The 23,278-nt window shown below is 40.7% G+C and overlaps 1 protein-coding gene across 4 annotated transcripts in view; it reads left to right on the top strand.

Moving 5' to 3' along the window:
• tnfrsf19 (tumor necrosis factor receptor superfamily, member 19) overlaps positions 1–23,278 on the top strand; it is a 108,822-nt gene that overhangs the window by 39,732 nt on the left and 45,812 nt on the right. For all 4 annotated transcript variants that reach the window (XM_072577354.1, XM_072577356.1, XM_072577357.1 and 1 more), the window contains exons 6-7: positions 16,246–16,410; positions 18,389–18,514. In XM_072577354.1, coding sequence (XP_072433455.1) covers positions 16,246–16,410; positions 18,389–18,514 — 291 coding nt within the window. The remainder of the gene's footprint in view (positions 1–16,245; positions 16,411–18,388; positions 18,515–23,278) is intronic.

Raw genomic sequence — 23,278 nt, 5'->3', positions numbered from 1 at the left:
ATTTTTTTATTATTATTTACTCTTGACTAAATACCATAAAGTGAAATGTTGAGATGGTTTTCAGAACTCTGTATGCATGAGTAGTATTCCATTTTAAGCATCAGTTTATTACAAGACTCATCACAGAAATACGTAAGAGACAGTTAAACACAAAATAAACTGGGGAAATTAACAGTTGCAAAAACAATATTTGGGCTTTTGCTTATTTCATAAAGCGTTAAATGTGCACATGGTACTTACCAGATCTGAGATATCCAGTAGATGGGTAGAGTCAGCCAGTAAATGGAAAGAATCACCTAAGTGGTGTCAAAAGTAATTTTCTGAAAGCAGTTCATTGTGGAAAGGCAATTAATTGGAGCCCGTGATCACATCAAGATTAGACGAGAACAGGTGTGTTAACTCAAGCATGCTTATGTAATGTAAGCTTCTTTAATATTTCGGAGAGGCAGAGAGTGATTAATGAGTATTACCACAAGCTACATTGGCTTCACTTTCAAACAATTCGACAGCCATTGTACCTCAAGCACTTTTCTAACACACTGGAATTGCAGCAAATTGTAGATTTGATATTTACTAATTAGACTTGTCAATAGAATCTTCATATCATTGTCTCCCAAGTTGTCTTTAAAGCAAAGGATAACAACTTAGTATCACAACTGACAAATTGAAGATTAATTTCATGCATATACATAAGACAAGGACTGAAGGAACACAGAGTTCCCTTGAGTTTGCTGCAGTGTATGTGTGTGGGTGTGGGTGAGTTGGTGATGTTCCAGACCAAAAGACAGTAAAGTGGAGTCAAGAGCTTTCCTCCCGAGTGGTGACAGTTTTATGTTTGGATAACAAATTGTCCACTCGCATTCCTTCACTGTTTTCCAACGTTGCTTATTGAAATTCTTCCTCTGAAATGTTAAGTAGTTGAATCCACAACAACAGTCAGCCCTCTTTGTGAGTCCGTTAGGTTATTTCCTTCTTTCATTTTTGTTAAAACATTTTCCACCTGAACAATTAAGTAAAGACTAGGCCCGTTCTGCCAAGCTGTAAGTTTGTTTTGATAGTGCCTTTATCTTAATAAGTTGTTTGTAAATTCATTTGATGACAGACCTGTCAGTTTTGTTCTGTGAGAAGGATAAATAGAATTTAGTAAGAATGGAAGGGAGACACTATTGAATGTTAATACATCTTTATCCCATTATGGAAATCCTCAGAAAGTTGCTGTTTGCTTGTGGTCAGACCAGTGTGCTCCAGAGCGAACAAGCACACATTCAGGTGTAAAAGTAAATAGAAACAAGCTGACAAATCACTCCAACTGCGCACAATATCATAATGAAGTACTTCAGCAAAAGCTTTTTATTTTGCAGCTGAGTAATTCTTTGAAAAATAGTTGATGCAAGAGATTTAACTGAATTCTTATTCACTTGCAAGAAGGCATATAATTCAGCTTTCTCTTCTGACGCATTTTTAAGTACATTGGAAACATCCAAACTCGTTTATACTGACCTGTCATGTTTATCTGTAAACTCCCCCATTGTTGTTTACATGAGATTTCCTTAATGTTTTTGCATTTCCTGCTAATGTTCTGTTTCTTCCTGTCTTACTCTCATTGTCGTTGCCCCTCCACTCCTCTTTTCCCTTTTTTTTCCTCATGTGTAAATCTGGCAGTAAGAATTGAAAGGCAGTTTACTTACTGAGGACATCACAGCCAAGCCTGGTCTTACCCAAGATCCTTGCAATGACTAAATTACACTGTCCTGTCTGACACTGCTTATTGATCATTGTAATACATCACATGGATTAGAAAGATTCCAGATTTTATCCTAGGTCTGGATCAGCACATTTCTTCTTATAACTTGGGTGATGCCAGTAAGGTCACAAAATTTCTTGTCCCTAATTGTTCTAGAAACGTGGCATATAGCCTTCTTATTTTACTGTTGTTTCTTGTGATGATGCAACAACCAGCCAGCATCACTGTTACATGCCACAGGCCAGTGAAGCATGAGAGTTGGAGGGGAATTCAGAGGTGATGGCTTTCCAACATATTGCGGCTCTTAGCATTCTCCATGGAACGTGGAAGGTGTTTTGATGTAATCTTTTGAAAAAGATAACAGTGCATTCTCTAAGAAGTACATTCTGCAGCTACAATGCACTGGTGATCTAAAGTCTAAAATATTGAGTCCAATGACAGGAGAAGTCCAGGTTGCCTCTCTACAATGGCACCCCAATGGCTGTGGCTGTGTTTTGTTTCAAATGTTGTAAAATTGATAGCGGGGGGCCTGACGGTGGGGTAATCCTCTCGCTCTCTCTTACCTGCATCAGCCACCTGAGCTCCTCTCTTTCTGGAGGTCCTTCAGCTTCAACAGCCAATCCCTCATTCTTAATTAGCTGGGTTAGCCCACCTTCGACCAGCATTTACTCACTTCAAGTCAACGTTGGGTTGATCCTGAGACAGTGTGGAGTCAGGAGCCACATTTGATGCCAACACTGGGATTCCAATCCCAAATAGAAAAACTTCCCGATGTTGTAGCGCAACCTTTAACGTCCAAATAATCGTATGCTTATTTAATTTCAGTCTACCCCAGCCCCTATCTGTACGTGTGCAAACTGAATTGTTTTCTGAATCTGAACTTAAAACATAGAAGAGAATGTGGAGATTGTGATCTTGAAAGCTTTGGAATTTGCTTTTCAGTTGAAAACAAAGGGAATATTGTTGAAGTGTTTGCCACTGTTCCGTGAACAGGCACCAACCTTAATATCTTTCATGTCTATGCAGAGGGATTGATTTTGATCAGATGGAAAGGTACCATTTTTGCTCTCTATGCAATTCTATAAAACCAGTTCACCTGAGATCTTGGCAAGAATGAGAAGGATTGCACAATGTATTGAGCAAAGATTGAAAAATGTCTGCCATGAATTGAAAAGCTACAAGCAGAGCCACCACTTTCTCCCTCCCATGTTGATGAAATTCGGTAACGTCATTCACCAAACCTATTGATTATTGATTGCACCAAAATCATTGAGTGCTGTCAAGCCTTTGAGCCATCAGCCTTACATTATAGATTGTTTTTATTTTGTGACAGAAGATCAGACTTAATTAGGGCACCAGACTTGCTCAGCAATCCAGAGGCTGCTGCTGGATGTTTCTAGGATTTTCCATTCAGGTGAGGTAAAGTGTGGAATCTCACTATAGAAGGCGAACAATGTGAGAAGATGGTTGTGGTGGGGTCGAGACTCATGAAGCGAGACTTATCTTCCAAAGGGAATTGAGAGACTGCTGTGTGCTCTGCTTCACAGAGACATGACTCACTCCTGCGACAACTGACTGTGCCTCACAAATTGAGGGCTTCCCAGACCCAGAATATCTAACAGTGAATTGCCATCCCTACTGCATGTGTTCACCTCCACTACCCTGACAGTGGTTTACATCCCACCCCATGTGGAAGTGTAGAGTACACTTGATGAAGTATACAACACAACAAAAAGCCTTGAGACAGAACACTCCAAGGCCTTGTTCATCGTAGCCGGTGACTTCCAGTAGGCCAACCTGAAAAACATGCTACCAAAATGCCATCAATACATCTTTAGTCCCACCAGAGGTCCAGACATCCTTGATCATTGCTATACAGCTATCAAAGATGCTTACCATTCCACTCCCTATCCACATTTTGGAAAACTAGATCACAATGCTATGTCCCTCCTCCCAGCTTCCAGGCAGAAACTGAAGCATGAGAATCCAGGACAGAAAGTAGTGCAGTGTAGGTCTGAGGTAGTGAAAGGGTTTCTATGGGACTGCTTAGAGTTTATAGACTGGTCCATATTCAAGAACACAGTGATCAACCCTAAATGAGTATGCCATTATAGTTACAAAATTCGTTAGCAAGCGTGTAGAGGACTGTGTGCCAAAGATGTTAATCTGCATGTTCCCCAACTGGAAACCATGGATGAGCCGGGGAACCACACCCCACTGATGTCTAGGTCTGACTCATTCAAGTCGGGCAATCCTGACCTATACAAGGAATCCCTCTATGACCTTTGTAAGGCCATCAAAGGCACTAAGCGGCAATACCAAACAAAGCTCAAGACCCAGACCAACCACACGGATACCGGACATTTATGGCAAAGCTTACACGACATTACGGACTACAAAGCGAAGTCAAACAGAATCACGGGCAACAGTACATCACTACCCAATGAGCTGAATACATTCTATGCTCGCTTTGAGCAGGTGGTCAGTGAAACGATGTCACCTATCCCATCATCCTCAGGTGCATCTGTGCCTATGGTCACCACCACATGTGGCTTTCCTGAGAGTGAACGCAGAGAAAATGACTGGCCTGGATGTAGTCACCAGCCGTGCACTCAGATCCTGTTGTGGAGCTATTCATAGACATGTTTAGCCTCTCCTTATTACAATCTGAAGCCCCACCTACTTCAAGAAGACCACCATCATCCTGGTGCCAAAGAAAAATCATGCATCATGCCTCAAGACACTGTCCTGTGGCTGTGACTTCCATGATTATGAAATGCTTCAAGAGATTAGTCATGGCTCACATCACCTTCATCCTCCCAGCTTGCCTTCATCCTTTGCAGTTCACCTATTGGTGAAGCAGGTCCACAACAGATACCCTACACTCATCCCTGGAACATCTGGATAACAAGGACACCTTCATCAGGCTCATATTTATTCATTACATTTCTGCCTTCAACACCATAATTCCAAACAAACGCATCTCTAACCTCTGAGATCTAGGTCTCGGCTGCCCCCTCTGTAACTGAATCCACAACCTTCTGACGTATAGACTGCAATCAGTAAGACTAGACAACAACACCTCCACCATAATCCTGAACACTGGTGCCCAGCAAGATTGTTTTACTCTGTCCCCTACTCTATTCCTCATACACTCACAAATGTGGGGACAAATTCCACCCCAACTCCATTTCCAAGTTTTCTGTCAACATCACCATTGCAGGTCAGATCTCGAACAACAATGAGACAGAATACAGGAAGGAGATTGAGTGCTTAGTGACATGGTGTAAAGAAAACAATCTCTCCATCAATGTCAGCAAAATGAAGGAGCCAGTCATTGACTTCAGGAAGCTGAGTGGAGGGTATGCCCATGTCTGCTGAGGTGGAGATGATCAAGACCGTCAAGTTCCTGGAGTGATGATCACCAACAATCTGTCCTGGTCCACGCATGTCAATTTCTCTACTTCCTCAGGAGATGAAGGGAAATTGACATGTCCACAAGGACTCTTACCAATTTTTATAGATGCACCATAAAAGGCATCCTATCTGGATGCATCACAGCGTGGAATGGCAACTGCTCTTCCCAAGTCTACAAGAAACTGTAGAGAGTTATGAACACGTCCCAGTCCATCACGCAAACCAGCCTTCCAACAGTTGAGTCTATCTAAACTTCCTGTGACTTCGGGAAAGCAACCAATGTAATCAAGACCTCTCCCAGCCCAGTTATACTCTCTTCCACCCTCTTCCATCTGGCAGAAGATATAAAGATTTGAAAACAAGTGTGAACAGACTCAAGAACAGCTTCTTCCTCTGTTGTCAGACTTTTGAATGAACCTCTCAAATGTTAATGTTGATCTCTATCTATGCACCCTTCTCTGCAGCTGTAGCACTGTATTCGGCACTCTGTTCTGCTACCTTCTTGCACTTCGTATGGTATGATCTTTCAATATAGCACGGAAAACAACATTTTTCACTGTATCTCATTACATGTGACAACAGTAAATTAATTAATCAATGTAACCTCTTTGATTGCCTACACACTGTTTCAGAGGGTGGATGGACCTGACCCCAGCATGTACCTGCCCATGTGGACTGACATTCTCCCAAGACAGGTCCACCAAACCCAGAGGCTTCCTTACTCTCTGTGCATGAATTGGTCGTTTACCTCTGTCACTTCTCATGGTTTGCACTTGATATGCTTCCGATCGCTATTCACCAAAATCAATTTAAAATGTTGTTCGAACATTTGCCTCAGAATTCTAGCCACCAATATAAGATGTATTGTCAGCTCATCAGCTAACATGATGGTGCTACTCACATGCAACTCAAGGAGCAAGGTGATGGTGGGTCTTTGAAAATTAGGATTTAGACTTTAAAAGGCAATGGGACAAAATCAACAACAGTCATAGGTAAGTAAAAAGAGGGCTGGATTTTGCCAGAGATCAGCCAAGTGTCAATATCGGGAAGTTTCATGGATGATCTCTCTCTGTGAAGTCTAGTGGATTCTTTCACAGTTTTCTCTGCTGTTGCTCCATTAGCTATGCATCATGTCTCTATTGTACCCCACTCACACTATCATGTGCTCAGAAAGGACAAACATTTTTGCCACTGCTGGACCTCCCTGTATTTCCAATGCTGGCACCATTTTTAAAGCACAGCTGTACATCAGGTCCAGTCCTGCCAATCACGAGCTGTCCCTCACACGGCATCTAGTGAGAGGGGAGAGGAAAGGTGGGTGCATAGCTGGCATGGATGACACTTCATTGCAAATTCAAGATCATATTTGTCCTTTTCATCATGATCTGTCTAAATGACTATCATTGTAATTGCAGCTATAAGAATCAAACTACAACTACAACATTCTAAGTATCATTTCACCTGAGAAACCTGGTATAAGAGAGTTACTCTTTCCGTAACAGTAGCATAACAACTTTCCATTGGCCAAGGTATGAACATCACATGGTTGACAATATTCTCTTTCATTCAATAATGCCAAAAACAAAGAAAAGATAACAAGCAAAAAGAAGTTGCATTGCTCCTGGAAATAGATAGGGACTGCTTGCCTTTTGAGCAATAACAAATTTACAGTCAATGAGAGATCACAGCAGCAACTCACAATGAGAAGCAGGTATCAATACAGACCCGTCCAGCTTGTTGTACCCACCACTGCCACACACTGAGCAGGCTGAGGGTAGTCACCGTCCATGGAAGGTGCCTTGAGATTGTTGGTGACGGCTACCCAAGATGAAGGCCCAAGGTGCAAGCAGCAAGCTAGAACCACCAGGTACCCACTTGGTGACTTTCATATCTGATGTTTTCACTGTCTAGTTTTATCTGCCGTGAGGAAGAATTGTCTACCAATGAGGGAGAATTTGGTGCTGATATCATACTAATGCATGGAAATAGATGTAAATAGGTTTCGCAGCGCTTTCTGATGATATACTTATCCTGCTGCTCAAAACCTGGTTTCAGAATTTCCTTTCCTCAATGTCTAGAATCCATTTCTTCTGATCTCACCACATTTTACCATTTGACTCACCAATGTTCACATTGTTTAGGGGCTTTGAAGATTGCACAAAAGTGTTTAGCTGAGTATATTATGCAATGTATGCATCAGATGACTCTCAGTCTCTACTGCAGTGCAAGAACGAGGGAAAATTTTATTTGCCCCAATACATTGGCATGGAGGGGGGAGGGCTGACAGCACATAAGAAGCATGGATTTCCAAGCATGCAGGAAGTTCACTCTCTCAATAGTATATGTGATACAGGATGCCTGAAAGCTGTAAAACTTGTTCAGAGCTGTTTCTGAACAGGACACAGATAGGGTACTTACATAATATTATTGTCTTGTAGCAATAAACAATCAGTGGAAATGTTGTTAACGTTTAAGCCACTTTTACTGCACCATTACTTTGCTACTCATTGCTTCCTCCTTTTTGTGCAATCATCAGAAACCTTAAAAAATAAGATATGCAAATGATATCCCCAGTGTGATACCACAGTGATTATGTTACTGGAGTAGTACCAAATGCCCGAAGTAACTTATCAAAGATATGAGTTCAAATTCCATCAAGGCAGCTAAGGAATTTAAATTGAGTTGATAACATAATTCTGGAATAATAAAAAAACTAGTATTGGTAATATGATCTTGCAACTAATGGATTGCTTTGTTTATTGAATATCCTTTATCTTGTCATGTCACTGCACCTTCCCTCATTACAGTTCCACACAAACTCCAGAAATTTGAACGGCAAAGAGTTGGCTGGAGCATTGCCGAAAGATTTGCAGGCTGCACAAAGCCTCCTGTGGCCATTCCACTAGATGTCCTTTTGGGAAGGAAATCTACCATTCTTACCCCATTTGTTCTATATGTGAGTCCAGAGCGACAGCAATGTGGGTCCCTCCTGAAATCGCCTACAGTTCTGAAGAAGTCAAGCTGGACTCAAAATGCAAACTCTGTTTGCCTCTCTCTACAGATGCGACCAGATCTGATGAGTTTCTGGAGCCTTCTCTTTTTTTAATTCAGATTTCCAGCAGCCACAATATTTTGCCGTTATAGAGAGCATGAGATGCTTATTCTTCTGCTGTTGACAAAGTTGGAGAAGGAGCAAGTGAAGCAGACAGGGAGAATGCACAGAACAAAAACAAATAGTATTAGAGGAGATTATATAGATGCAAAGTAGGTGGTAACAGTAGATGTGAACAGTAGAAAGTAGATTGTCTTTGCTAAGAGCAAACTCATGCAAACATGACATTGAGGGGTGAGAGGGTGGAATCAAAGCAGAGGATAGTGTTCGTGGTCTGAAGTTGCTGAACTCAGTGTTGAGTCCTGAAGATTGTAAAGTGCCTAAGCTAAAAATGAGGTGTTGTTCCTCCATCAGGGAGGCTTCACTGGAGGGCTGCAACAGGGTCTGGGACAGAAATGAGAGCATAAAAGTCAGATTATTAATGAAATTGCAAGTAACTGGAAGGTCAGGCTCGTTCTTACAGAGGGTATGCAAAGTGGCCACCGAGTCAGCATTTGGTCTTGCAGCATTAAAAAAACTCATTTTCCATCTCCCTTAAAATTCAGAGAAGTGTTATGTTGGATTTTAAAGGTTAACCCTGTCTCTCTTTCTAGAAATTCTGCCTGACCCGCTGAGTTTCTTGAGCATTTTCTGGTTTTATCTCAGATTTTCAGCATCCACAGTTCTTTGCTTTTATTTGAGATATGCTGGACATGCCACGCCCTACGAACAAATCATTTAAAAACACATCAACCAATGATGAAAATTCATTCAAAATAAATCCATTTATTGTGGTTTTAAAATTCTTCATCTACCCATATCTGATTATTTCAAATAGAATGGTTAAGTAAGTTGTAAAATTAGTATCGCATTACAAATAATTACCAGTTTTTATGTTTTACTCCCTTTAGTTAATTAAAAGTGTAGACAATTCAATGATCAACATTATAAGTAATGCTAAAAGTGCTTAATTAAAGATATAGTAAATTATTCAGGTTTAGGAACAAAGTTAAATACACATGACATAATCCTGCATCAACAGATCTATTGTGGGAGAGGCCAGACTCTTCTCCATTGTTTTGATACTAATGATTCATCGCCTTTAGAAAAAGCAATTACTTTTAAAAAAACCAGGAGTGCTTTTGTCAAGCAACTTGGATCAGACATATGGGAGCAGAGTCTATCAAATAGACTTTTCTTTTCAATCAATGATTGCTGCACAATAATTGGAGCATTGTTACCAGTATTTACCTATATTTCAAAGAAGATGCAGATTACTAACCGTTCAGTACTGGAGACCTCATTGACCACAGACACATTTGCAATGTGTTATTTTTAGCATTGTCACTGAAGGATGATGGAATTCTGCTCAAGCAGGAAGTGATGTTTATGGGAAATCAAGAAGGTAGGCAGCTGTACAAAGCTACAGAGTGGCTTTAGTGCCCAATGCAGCAAACTTCAGATATTATCAACTAAATTTATCAAGGTGGGGAAAGGAAAAAAACAGAAGAAAAATGTCCTATACCTTTTTGAACAGCTTTTGTGTGTAACAGGCTTTAGTTCCTATTTGGCAACAGCCACCTCTTGCCCTGTTATCATTTGGTGGCTGATGCCAGTGTTCCTTGATGTTCTGTGCCCCACTCAATTGCTAAGCACAGAAGTAGGTAAGTGACTGAAATATGTGGCTTTAACCTAATAGTAAATTGACAGACACAGTTTGTTAGATCCTCACTAGTACTGGATATCCTGGTGGTTCTTTAATGCTGTCCTGTTAACTGTGCTACACGTCTGGTGTAAAGATTTCCAGAGGACATCTACTAGAGTGGAGGGTCAGGAACAGGAGACCCTCAATTGGTGAATGGGAAACTAAAAGAGGCAAGAAAGATCTTGCAAAAAGAAGGGCACATGTGTAATTGGAGAACTCACAAGTTATGGTTCCATTCCTGAAAATTGTGACTTTAAGTAAAACAACATTAAGTGAAACTTGGGTTTTGCTAGGAATCAAAGTTAAAGTTGGAGTTAGATTTTATAGGACCTTCTTTATCAAGAAACGACATACAAAATTAATTGAAATACTTTACGTTGTTAAAATTCCTATATTGGTCAATTAAATAACTTTTAAAATAAAGTTCAATTTTTAAAAAATGTATATATTTCTATTTGGAATACCTCCTACTAGTGACCAATCCTGCTTCCTAAACCTCCTGCACCCTGATCCTATACCTCCCTGACTGTCTGACTTTGAGGCCACTATCCTTGCCTAACCATCCAAATTACAATGCCACAAAGCATTTATCCCTGCAGCTCTGAGCAGGATTTGTTTACAGAAAAAGACTGACCTACCAAGCCGAATGGGTTTTGTTTTAACATTTTACGGGATGATTTGCGCCCTCAGCTCATCCAGGTCCTGGTCTGGAGGAGATGTTAAAAATGCCCTTTGACTTTGCAACATCTGGCAAGAAGAGGTGCTGATCCGTAACAGTGCCAGGATGGAGAAGGGCAAGACACTTACCATGCAACTACCCTGAGGGTCCGTGCACACAAATTGGCATGCCAGTGCATTCCCACCAGGTGTCTCTAGCCGCAGACGTGGGTATTCATTCATTGTCTTATCATTGACACCATTTCTGAGCTCAGGCATTTTTAATTGAAAATAAAACAAATTTTATGAGTCACAACTTTTTTTTAAAGTTGAATTTCTGGTTGTAAGACAAACAAATAAAAAATAATTTGAATAGTGAACGCACATCTGTTATCTCTTTGCCAGATTCATTAACAGTCAGACATTTATCTTAAGGTGAAAAGTAAGTTAAAAAAAACTCTGTTTAAAGAATGTTTAGTGAGAGTCAGATGAATAATGCAATCTACAACCCTATATTTTTGATAAGATTCCCTACAGTGTGGAAACAGGCCCTTCGGCCCAACCAGTCCACACCAACCCTCAAAAGAGCAACCCACGCAGACCCATTTCACTCTCTGACTAATGAACCTAACACTATGAGCAATTTAGCATGGCCAAGTCACCTGACTTGCATTTCTTTGGACTGTGGAAGGAAACCAGAGCACCTGGAGGAAACCCACGCAGACACAGGGAGAATGTGCAAACTCCACACAGACAGTCACCCAAGGCTAGAATGAAACCTGGGACCCTGGTGCAATGAAGCATCAGTGCTAACCACTGAGCCACTGTGCCACACTTTCACATTTTTGTTGTTAACAGCTCAATACTTAGCTCTCAGAGTGATAAGCTATTCTGCTGGAAAGGACAACAAATCAAAAGTTTAGGTTCCTTATCAAAATGTAGATCAACCACAATCTTTTTTTATGTTCTGTACATTTCTTTTAAGTAGACATCTTTGTTCCAGGATTTTATTCTGTAAAACTATGCCTCTGAGGCCAATCGTCTTCATTTTTGATAAAATTGTTGCAAAGACGATCCATATCCAGACCTGTCAAAACTGAGATTTTGTTCACTTTGGATTTGCTGTTCTTGAGCTTTGGCATTTTTAGATAGTAATATGTTTTTGCCTTGAAGCGCCTCATTCGAGTGAAAGTTGATGTTGAGATAGCATTTATTCATCTCTGTTGATGCCCCACCCCTGCAAAAGATTAACAAGTATAAGAGTTTTGTTATGTTATTTTAAAAGTTTTTTAAATGTGCAGCAAAATCATCTATGTTCTGTAAAAGAAAATTTGCTCTACATCATATTGGGTCAAAGCAATTTAGAACAAAGCATAAAACCAGGCAGGTTTGAGCATCTAAGTAGGAAACTAGGGCCAAATCCATTATTTCATCGTGGTGACATCCTCCTACATTAGTGGATAGCCCACTTGGCAATTTGCATTCAGCGGAGATGAACCTAATCAACTTATTCTTTTTATTGTTTGTTTAAATAATTTCAAAGGAGTTTGCAAGAATTCTCATGAGTCAACCCAGCCTTTATTACCCATCCTAGTTCAAGATTCTGCCTGTCACCATTCAGTAAGTACATAGACAGAACTTTTTGGGTGTAACTGCAAGTACAGCACACTTCAGAAAATACTGTTTCAACTTGCAGGTTCATTTTCCAGCCTGAAAGCAATTCGTAGAGGTTGTCCATTTTGTCCTCATAGGAACATGCCATTCAGCCCTTCAAGCGTGTTCTGATATTCAGTTAGATTATGTATTTTAATTCCATCTACCCATTTTAGTACCATAAATTTTAGTTTGAAAAATTCAAATTGACTTAACCTCAGTGCCTTCTTGGGAGGCCGGAGTGCTGGATAGCCACTGCCCATTGTGTGAATTGCTTTCTGATAACAGCCCTGAATGATCGAACTCTAATGGTCAACTTTATGCCCCTTTCTTTTGAACTTTCTCACTGAGGGATCACAACCAACGACCACTGAAGTTCCAACTGGGTTATTTTAAGCTTAAATTGAGATGCAATGTGTACTTAGGATTGCTCCAAGAGCCTGTTAAAAAGAGAGCCATGTGCTGCATTTATATTCAGGAACTGGGTGCATCAAGCCCCAACTTTAATGGCAATATTATAAAGCAAACAAGTTCAACTGGTGCCTGGTGCTACCTCAGATGAGAAGGTACACTAATTACAAAATGTACACGATCTTCTGATCTTGAACAAATCTTTCGCATTGCAAGCATTGAGGGGCTTTTCTCCAAAAACAGGACAAGGTTTCAACCAGTAAACAAAAATCAGAATTGTAACATAGAGCCTTTCCCATAGAAACATGGAGGGTGGCCTGCAAAGCCTTGGGATCAGTACATACAGCAACCACTTCAATTAGGCACAATGTTGGACAGAACACATAGGTAAACAATCTCCTTTTGACATTGCACATTTGCATGCAAAACAAATTTCGCCTTTCGTTCCGCTTCAGTCCTTTCCACTGCGTAGAACAGGGAGGAGTCTCCCAACCCCTGTTGGGAGAAGTTAGACCAAGATTAGCCATTGGTCATAATCAGGGATCAGCCTTCACTGGTCCTCGAGTCCCTGCATAGTAAAGTGCTGAGGATGAAACATTGCAGCTGTTAAGCTCCTGGGACAGTTCAAGAAAAGGCGCGCGGGGAGCGAGGGTGTGGCTGAAAGTTTTGTGTATGATCAACCTCAGCCTTTTGTATATGAGGAACATGTTTTACTTGTATGTCTGGAAATCACTTGTTTGTATGTGGGAGTTTAAATATTGTACATATCAGGGGTTGTATTTCAATGTCCAGGATTTTGGTATAACCATACTGTTTTGTCACTTTGTAGTTTTTACACGTATTGGCAAGAATCTGAAATTCATATCTATAATTGCTTTACATCTCTGGCCCCAGAAGAACAAAGTTTGGCACTGTATCACTTGCCTATGATCTGATTATCAAATTACAAATAAATTGCGCACCTCAAAATAATAAAATAAAAAACACAAAATGAAAAGGCTCAGGAGAATGGTTTCTAGATATTGCACAAGGTTCTCAGCTACAGTTATGTAATGGATTGCATGAAGCTATACGCAATTTTTTTAATCAAATCTTTGATTTTCGTTGCACATGAGATAATGAGCTGGATTTTCCTGGTGCCTTGGTTTCTAGCTGTCCTCCCATTACTTGTCAAAGCAGAGCCCACCCACAATCCCAATTGCTGCCCCGAAGGAATCTAACATTGGAAGCTGCATTCATTGCTTTGAGGTGAGACTGCTGCCCCTTTTTATGAGGAAGTTCTCCCATAGGGAACTACCTACCAATTGGATGTTGGTAACGCTGTAATCCCAGCAGTGAAACTGGGAGTAGATGCTACTGCAGAGATTACAGACAGTCCCACCAAACTGAGAAATGCTGATAAATCTGTGCCCTAAATCAGGGTGGGTTGGGAGAGTTGGATTAAGAGGCCAGTGGGGGAGGATGAAAGCATGGTAATAACCATAGTTCCTCGAATTGGCTTAAGGGGCCTACAAAAGAAGTTATCCTCTCCCCACCCAAAAATAACCCATGCAGCGAAAGGTACCGAGTTGTTGACATGGCATACACCCTGTTCTTTTGACAAGCTGAGTTGTTTGACTCAGCCATAGAGGGTAACACTGCAAGTTTTATTTTCTTTGCTGACTTAACATGTAGCTTATCCAGTGACATACCAAAAAGCATGAACGCTAAAAATTAACTTTGCATGTGCTGTTATTTTAGGTATGTTCAAGCATTGTATTTTTTAGCCACATGAACTTTGCTCTTATACAATTACTGTCCAAGCACAATCTGAAAAATTGCAAGACAAACAGAAAACGATGGAAATGTTGAATAGGTCTGGTAGCCTGGTAGAAGCAGGATTAGGAGCAAGTCAGACAGGGAACTGTCTAAAAAATGGCAATGAACTGGATCCCAAAGTGATCCTACCTGTTCCCAGCTTTCTCCACAGTAGGTTCAGCAGGGAATCATTGTTGGTCTGACAGGAAGCCAAATGTGGTTATTTAAATGGCAGTTAAGAGCCTTATTCAGCATACTGCAGCTGACCAGAGAGGGGAAGGTGAGTGCAGGGCAGGGACCCAGCCCTGGAAACTGCTGTGAAATGAGCAGGATACACGGTGAAACTCAAAGTTTGGGAGAAGATTTGTAGCTCGGGTGCTCGTCGTTGTGGTTCTGTTCGCCGAGCTGGGAATTTGTCTTGCAATTGCAATTGAATTGCAAGACAAGTTCCCAGCTCGGCGAACGGAACCACAACAAACACGGTGAAACTGACAAACCTGTAGTCAGGTAACTGCAGTGAAAGGTCAGCATGGGCTCTTCTTTCAGCCTAAACTCACTGAAATTGTTCAGGCCAGCAACTTTGCACAACTTAGATACCAATGACCGTAAGAAGTAGGAACAGAAGTAGACCATTCAGCCCATCGAATTAACACTGCCATTCAATGAGATCGTGGCTGATCTGACAATCCTCAAATCCACTTTCTCAACCTCACTTACTGTATGTTCAGCAATCTCTGTCTAATCTATCCATCACATTACAAGCAACTCTTTGTTTCAAAGGTCATGTTAGGGTTAAAATAAAAAGGAAGTAGTGTGACCTCAGTGTGGTTTGGGGATTTGTGTCAGAGGGGCAAACTGCAGTTCTATCTCCAAAGGGTGGATTGGCTTGTATTCTGGCAAATAGTATCTGACCATACCCAAGATAAGAGATACATCTTAGGTCAGAGCAGGTGACATTCCAGACTTTGTCCCACTTCATTTTATAATTGGAGACAGCTACTAACATCTTATAATTGAGAAATCCTCACTTCAGTCGCCATCTTGTAAGGTCAGATATGATCTGGGATAACTTGGATAGATCCACCAACACAAATCCTTCTTTCAGATGTTAGGCTCAGCTTCTGATACCATGTTGGGGAGGATGGCCACTTGACATATTAAGCAGAATGTAGATTTGTCTTGCTGTATCCTGATCAATATATTTATTACATACTGCTTAGTAGCTGGTTCCAGTTTATCTAAGATTATTGATTGACTCTTGAGACATCAGGCTCACCTTAAAGTAAATACAGATACCTGTACATGTTATTGCTTTAACAACATGATGTTAACACTAACCATCACTGAAATACATGCTGAACACTGGTTTGCTCCTCACAGCAACATGTCTTTATATACTGATGAGCAGAGCTTACCTTTTGTTGTTAGTTAACCATTTCACGTACTAATTGCTTTGCCTGAAACAATAATTTATGTCAACAGAGTGCGGAAGAGACAATTCCAGTCCTGCCTAATATTGTTCGTAAAATCGATTCAACTAAAATAATGCAATAGCAACTGAAACGTTTGAAATTTGGAATTGTTAAACATCATCCCAACAAACGAATGGAAAAGGATTTAAAGCATTGTCAACAACTAAATGTTCACAGTGCATCAATATAAACACCATGTGTTGTAGAAGTTGGTATAAAAGTTGGTTTCTGGCTAAGATATGGGATTTAAAATGTTACGATCTTGTTATAATTCCTAATGTGCTGTTTCTGGTTTCAGGTAGCACCAGAGTAAACCTGGTGAAGATCCCATCAACTGCCTCCAGCCCGCGTGATACTGCATTAGCAGCTGTGATATGCAGTGCTTTGGCCATGGTTTTGCTAGCTCTCCTTATCCTGTGCATCATCTACTGCAAGAAGCAATTTATGGAGAAAAAACCCAACTGTAAGTTTTATGTTGCAGCAATGTTTCTGACTGACCCCAAAATGGTGTTTTAGATTATGCACTTAGTCTAAGATGAAGCCGTGAAGCCTAAAGAAATTGCAGGTTTAATTTCTGGTCTGTGGTCAGCTAACTACTCTCTTCGAAGGTGAGGGAGGGAGTAAAATTGGTATAAACGTTCTTGTGCCAGAGACAGGACAAATGGATCCTTTCTTTGTGATATCCAGTGACTTGGGTGGAGATCTGTGCATGAATGGGTGTCTTAACAGAAAAATCAAATGGAAGTTGCTGCACCGAAAATAAAGAACTGCAGACGTTGGAAATCTGCAACAAAAATAGGAATTGCTGGAGAAACTCAGCAGGTTTGGCAGCATTTGTGGAGAGTCGAAAAGCGCAGTGCTAGAAAAGCACAGCAGGTCAGGCAGCATCCGAGGAGCAGGAGAGTCATTGTTTCGGGCATCGTACCTGATGAAGGGCTTATGCCCGAAACATTGACTCTCCTGCTCCTCGGATGCTGCCTGACCTGCTGTGCTTTTCCAGCACCACACTTTTCGACTCTGACTCTCCAGCATCTGCTGTCCTCACTTCCAACAGCATCTGTGGAGAGAAAACGGATTTAACATTTCAGGTCCAATGACACTTTTCTGAGCTGGAAAGGTCACTGACCCTGAAACGTTGACTCTGCTTACTCTCCACAGGTGCTGCCTGACCATGCTGAGTTTCTCCAGCAATTCCTGTTTTCGCTCGATTGTTTGCTGTTTAGATTCTTCCAATGAGATTGGAAAGCAGCGTGCTTCTCAAGAAACTGGAAAGGTCCCGATCTACATGCATATAATTCAAAGTACAGCAGAATCCCTGTTCATAAGGGAGATAGAAAGCTCAGTGTAATAGACCTGTGGCTGGTGTGATGGATTTGAATATGATAATAGAGAAATGTCATTTTATTCTCGGTCTCTCATTTAACCAAATGCAATTAAATGCATTGCGCCCAATAAGCAGAAAAATAGAACAGCTTTCTGTTGCACAAGCAATATCTGATTGAGATTGGATCTGAAGCTGCCCATAAATTGCTTCTAACATCAGGGATGCAGACCACCCGTAAACAGCAGTTATATTGTATCTAGACAAACAAGTTGTGTATTTCAAAGATTGATCTGGGAGGCAGATGACCTGTCGAGCACCGTGATTAGGTCCAGGCTTGGCTGAGAAGACTCCTAAGCTTAAAAAGACATTTGTGCATGTTTTCAATTATGTTATATTAAAACAAAAATCCCAGTGAAGTGACCAACCCTATCAGATGAACCAGTAGTCTGATGCAATCTGTGCAGGAAGAATTGCCATGTTTCACTATTAACTTTTATTTAAAAGGCAAGTTGATTTTAAATGAAATTAAGCATGCAAGTGTTAAAAGTTTTCAGTTTGTTAGTTGCAGACTCGGATGTGTTTATTTAAATATCTTTAACCATCTTTGCCATAGAATGCTAGTGGCTTCATTTGAAGCATCTTTGGTTTGGATGAACACAAATATCTAGAGTATTCCTTGCTATGTCCTTTACACATAGTCACTGTGCTTCAACAGTATTAATGCTTACTCTAGCATTACCATGTGTACACACATTGGTTGTAAGCAAAGTCCAACAAGTCTCATTTCAAGTGTCTTTAAATATTTGAGATTTTTGGATAAATCGGTATTCCTTGGCATCCCACATTGTTTTTTAAACAGAGACTAACCCAGGCCTTGTGTTTGCAATCAGAACTGTTTATCTCACAATACTGTTTCTGTTGCTCTGACCTCAGGAAAAACTGAATATTTGAAAAAAACGTAATGGCCACAATCAACAAGAATGCCCATGAAATATACTAAAGGGAGGGAATGAGTGACTGAAGCAGTTTATGGGAATTATGAAGGTCTGTCAAAACATCATTTTTTATACCTTTTCTCTCTCTCTGTCTCCTCCCCACTCCCCCCCCCACTTCAAAGGGTCAATGAGGCTGCAGGATACTCCGTTAAATGGGGCAGAACTGTCTTCCTTTGACAGACAGAGGATTAATCTGAGTCCACAGAGAACCTGCACACACTGTCAACAAGGTCCAGCACAGGCTCATGGTAGGTGTAAAGAAAGAATCCTCAGAGGACTTCTTTATTCAAGGAGACTTGTTGACACTCCCATTGTAGTTGAATGATGTGCTTTCTCCTAAGTATATCCCTTAAGTGTTTAAGACAATCATCTTTTATGTGCAATGTGAGATTTACGTGTAGATAGTGGGTACTGCAAAAATTGCAGTTTTTATTGTGTTTGTGTGCATTGTTAACAGGAAGATAAAACATGTCCAGTTGATGAACGAAGCACTATTTGTTTATTTTTTTATTCCCTGATACATAAAACCTAACAAATGTAAGTAATTTCATTGATTTGATACCCATGACAAGATCTTTTGTGTTTGACCAAAAGTAAATGTATGTGTTTTTTTGTGGTAAACTGATAAACAATTTATTTTGTTTGTCATTTGAACGAGGCTGGCTCAATTACTGTCCTTCTCCCTATGATCAAGTTACAGCAGAGACTCTGCCAATGTTTCTTCGTGGACTTAGAGGTGGAATCTAATACTGCCTGCCATGCTCCACTTCACAGAAGCTGTTCACAGAGTAACATTCGCAGCAGTTATACTGTTGCCGCTGCATGCACACGATCTCTTCATATTTTTTTCATTCTGCACTAAGTATGCACAGTAGTGACTAGTCTTTGGAAGATTCTGGGTATCATTGGATAATTCTCCCAATAGGAAGTTAGCTAGAGAGTTGGGAAATTTTCTGCCAAGAGTCCGCTTTCTCAGAATAAAAGCAAGAATTGGGAACAGGCTTATCCAGACCGGCCCTTATGCCTCCATGGAAATAATTACAAAGCAGCTTTCACACTGTCCTGGGAGTAGGCCATCTGCCTATCCCTTTTGATCTTGGTACAAAAGATCTAAAGGAGAGAGAGAAAATAACAAAGAGGGATTCAATAAGGACACAATGCTTAAATATCAGTTCAACTGTATCAGTTATTTAAGGACGATCAAAGCTTAATATGGTGTGGTATATTAATTAAGTTAACAATCTGATTTTTCAATCAGATATGTTTTTCTGAACCAAGCTGTTTTGGAATTTCCCACACTGCTAACAGAATTCCTGCTGTTATTGAAATATCTGTCAGTAAAGGATGAGTACTGTCCTTAAAGCAACTCCATGTCATTACTGATATGTAACAAAGAGCTTTCTTAACATCAGGAATTGTTAGAGAATGAACGCAGGAATTGTTAGAGAATGAACTAAAGTGTTTTCCAGCATGTTTAAATTGATTTTAGAAGTTTCAATTTTAAAGAAAAACATAGTTTAGCCAAACCAAACATGTCAACATTGCTTTTGGACATCCTAGGGTCTGAAATGGTAATCCCATAGGCCTGGAAAACAGGACAAAGGGGGCACAGAGTCATAGTCATAGAGTCACACTGCATGGAAATAGAGTCTAACCACTCCATGTCAACCATAATCCCAAACTAAATTAGTGCCATCTGCCTGCATTTGGCCCATATCCCTCCAAACTTTTCTTATTCATGTATTTATCCAAATGTCTTTTAAACATTGCAGCTGTACCCACATCCATCACTTCTGGAAGTTCATTCCACACAAGAACCACTCTTTATTTAAATGTATTTTCTCTCATGTCTTGTTTAAATCTTTCTCCTCGCACCTTAAAGTATGTCTTCTAGTCTTGAAATACCCCACCCTCGGGAAAAGACACCTGCCATTCACCTTATCTATACTCATCATAATTTTATAAACCTCTGTAAAATCACCCCTCAACCTCCTACGCCCCAGTGAAATAAGTCTCAGTCTATCCAGAGGGCAGAGAATATTGATTTCTTGGTCATTACTAGTCGTAAAAGAAAGCCAGGTTTGTGACAGCCAGTGAACACAATCGTTGATGTGTTTCCTTATTGCAAGACCCATGATCCTGGTGGTTACCATTGAGCAGGAATGGACTAGACCAACTATACAAATACTGTAGCTACAAGAGTGATTCAAAAGTTAGGAATTCTGCAGGGAGTAACTCACTTCTTGTCTCCCAATGCCTGTTCAACAGCTACAAGGCACAACTCAAGCATGTGATGGAATACTTACCATTTGCCTGAAAGCAGCTCCAACCACTCGGGAAGCTAGAACACCATTCAGGACAAAGCAGTCCATTTTGGTTGATTGGCCCAACCCACTCCCTTCAGCATTCACTCCTTCCACCACTGATGTGCAAACCATAAACTGCAGGCACTCACTAAGCCTTGTTCCTTCCAAATACATGGCCTCTATCCCCAAGAGAGACACAGACAGCAGAGGGGAACACCACCACATGCAATTGCCCTACACAACACACATGATCTTGATTTAGAACTACATAATCACTCTTTTATGGTTGCTGAGTCAAACTCTGAAAGCAGTTTCCTAACAGCTCTTTGGGTATACTTCCGCCAAATGGACTGCAGCAGTTCATGAAGGCAGCTCACCTTCGCTTTCTCAAGGTCAGTTAGGAACGGGCAGCAATTGTTGACTTTACCTGCAATATCCCATTCAGAATATAAAACGTATCACCAAGGGACGTAGTTCCCAAGTTGATCAAAAAGGACAAACACATTTCAACTCAAGTTCAAATGACAAAGAAGATAATTGCTTGATCAGGAATTAACAAAATATTGCACAGATTAAATTTAGACAAAACACCAGGGATTTGGTCAAAGGCACTAATTTGCTGATGGATTTTATGAATCACAGATGGTCCAAAGAAATACAATATTTCTTCTAATAATTGGGACAGTTTCATGTTCCTTCTACAGATGCACACAAGCACAAATATCCAGCTTGGCACAATACATACAACAGCATGGGGCTGTGCTCAACAATGAACTGCAACTGAGGACAATAACAGTAGCCACCCAAAACTCCTTTGTTGCTGATTTTACTCGATCAAAGAAGCAGCCTATTCTTTACATTCTTTTGGAAAAGTGACTTCATGAAAATAAAAATCAATTATGGTAAACAAACTGGGGAAACCTGAGGGACAGGGTGTACATGTATTTGGAAAGGCAAGGACTGATTAGGGATAGTCAGCATGGCTTTGTGTGTGGGAAATCATGTCTCACAAACTTGATTGAGTCTTTTGAAGAAGTAACAAAGAAGATTGATGAGGCCAGAGCGGTAGACATGATCTATATGGACTTCAGTAAGGCGTTCAATAAGGTTCCTCATGGTAAACTGGTTATCAAGGTTATATCTCATGGAATACAGTGAGAACTAGCCATTTGGATACAGAACTGGCTCATAGGTAGAAGACAGAGGGTGGTGGTGGAGGGTTGGTTTTCAGACTGGAGGCCTGTGACCGATGGTGTGCCACAAGGATCAGTGTTGGGTCCACTGCTTTTTGTCATTTATATAAATGATTTGAATGTGAACATAGGAAGTATGGTTAGTAAGTTTGCAGAAGAGACCAAAATTGAAGGTGTAGTGGACAGCAAAGAATGTTACCTCAGAATACAACGGGCTGAAGAGTGGCTGATGGAGTTTAATTTCAATAAATGTGAAGTGCTGCATGTTGGAAAAGCAAATCAGAGCAGCACTTATACACTTAATGGTTAGGCCATGGGGAGTCCTTGGAGTGCAGGTTAATAGTTCCTTGAAGGTGGAGTCACAGGTAGATAGGATAGTGAAGAAGGCATTTGGTATGCTTTCTGTTATTGTTTTGAGTCAATGCATTGAGTATAGGAGTTGGGCAGTCATGTTATGGTTGTACAAGACATTGGTTCGGCCACTTTTGTAATATTGCATGCAATTCTGGTCTTCTTCCTATTAGAAGGATGTTGTGAAAATTGAAAGGGTTCAGAAAAGATTAACAAGGATGTTGCCAGGTTTGGTGAATTTGAGCCACAAGGAGAGGCTGAATAGGCTGGGGCAGTTTTCCCTGGAGCATCGGAGGCTGAGGGGTGACCTTACAGAGGTTTATAAAATCATGAGGGGGCATGAATAGGATGAATAGACAGGGTCTTTTCCCTGGGGTGGGGAGTCCAGAACTAGAGGCATAGGTTTAGGGTGAGAGGGGAAAGATTTAAAAGGGAGCTAAGGGGCAACCTTTCCACACAGAGGGTGGTATGTGTATGGAATGAGCTCCCAGAGGAAGTGGTGGAGGCTGGTACAATTATATTGTTTAAAAGGCATCTGGATGGGTTTATGAATAGGAAGGGTTTAGAGGGATATGGGCCAAGTGCTGGCAAATGAGACTAGATTAAGTTGGGATATCTGGTCGACATGCAAGAGTTTGACCAAAGTTGAAACAAATTGCTTCTGTGCTGTACATCTCTATGACTCTAACCTGACCACATTATGGGTGCTCCTGTAGCTATTTTTCTGGCATAGTACAAACTCAAAAATGATGAAGAAGTGAACAAGCTGCAGGTACCACAGATGTGTCACGTGAGATGTAAGGGGGCTTTCACACAGTGCCCAAAATGAGGAAGGTGAGTGAAGTCTTGGCTTCATGAATGCACTGATGGCAATCCTTGAGTGCCAAGCTTCAGCCTGGTAGCAATTCTGCTGCCGAAGGTTTTGGGGGTGCTTAGGGCAAACACCTTTGCTCTTTCAATAACCCCTCCTCCCCTGGTAACACTTAGTTTTTCAGTCCACTGAAAATCACCACCCACAAATCTACCTCATTTGAAAATGCTATGTTACTTCCAAGTACAGAGGAACCTCGATTATCCGAACGAGATGGGCGGGTACTATTTCGTTCAGATAATTGATTATTCGATTAATTGGTTTCTTCTAGGGCTTGGAGTTTTCTGTGAA

The sequence above is a fragment of the Chiloscyllium punctatum genome, chromosome 9, assembly GCF_047496795.1.
Source record: "Chiloscyllium punctatum isolate Juve2018m chromosome 9, sChiPun1.3, whole genome shotgun sequence".
Classification (NCBI taxonomy): domain Eukaryota; kingdom Metazoa; phylum Chordata; class Chondrichthyes; order Orectolobiformes; family Hemiscylliidae; genus Chiloscyllium; species Chiloscyllium punctatum.
This window is presented reverse-complemented; position numbering and strand designations above follow the sequence as displayed.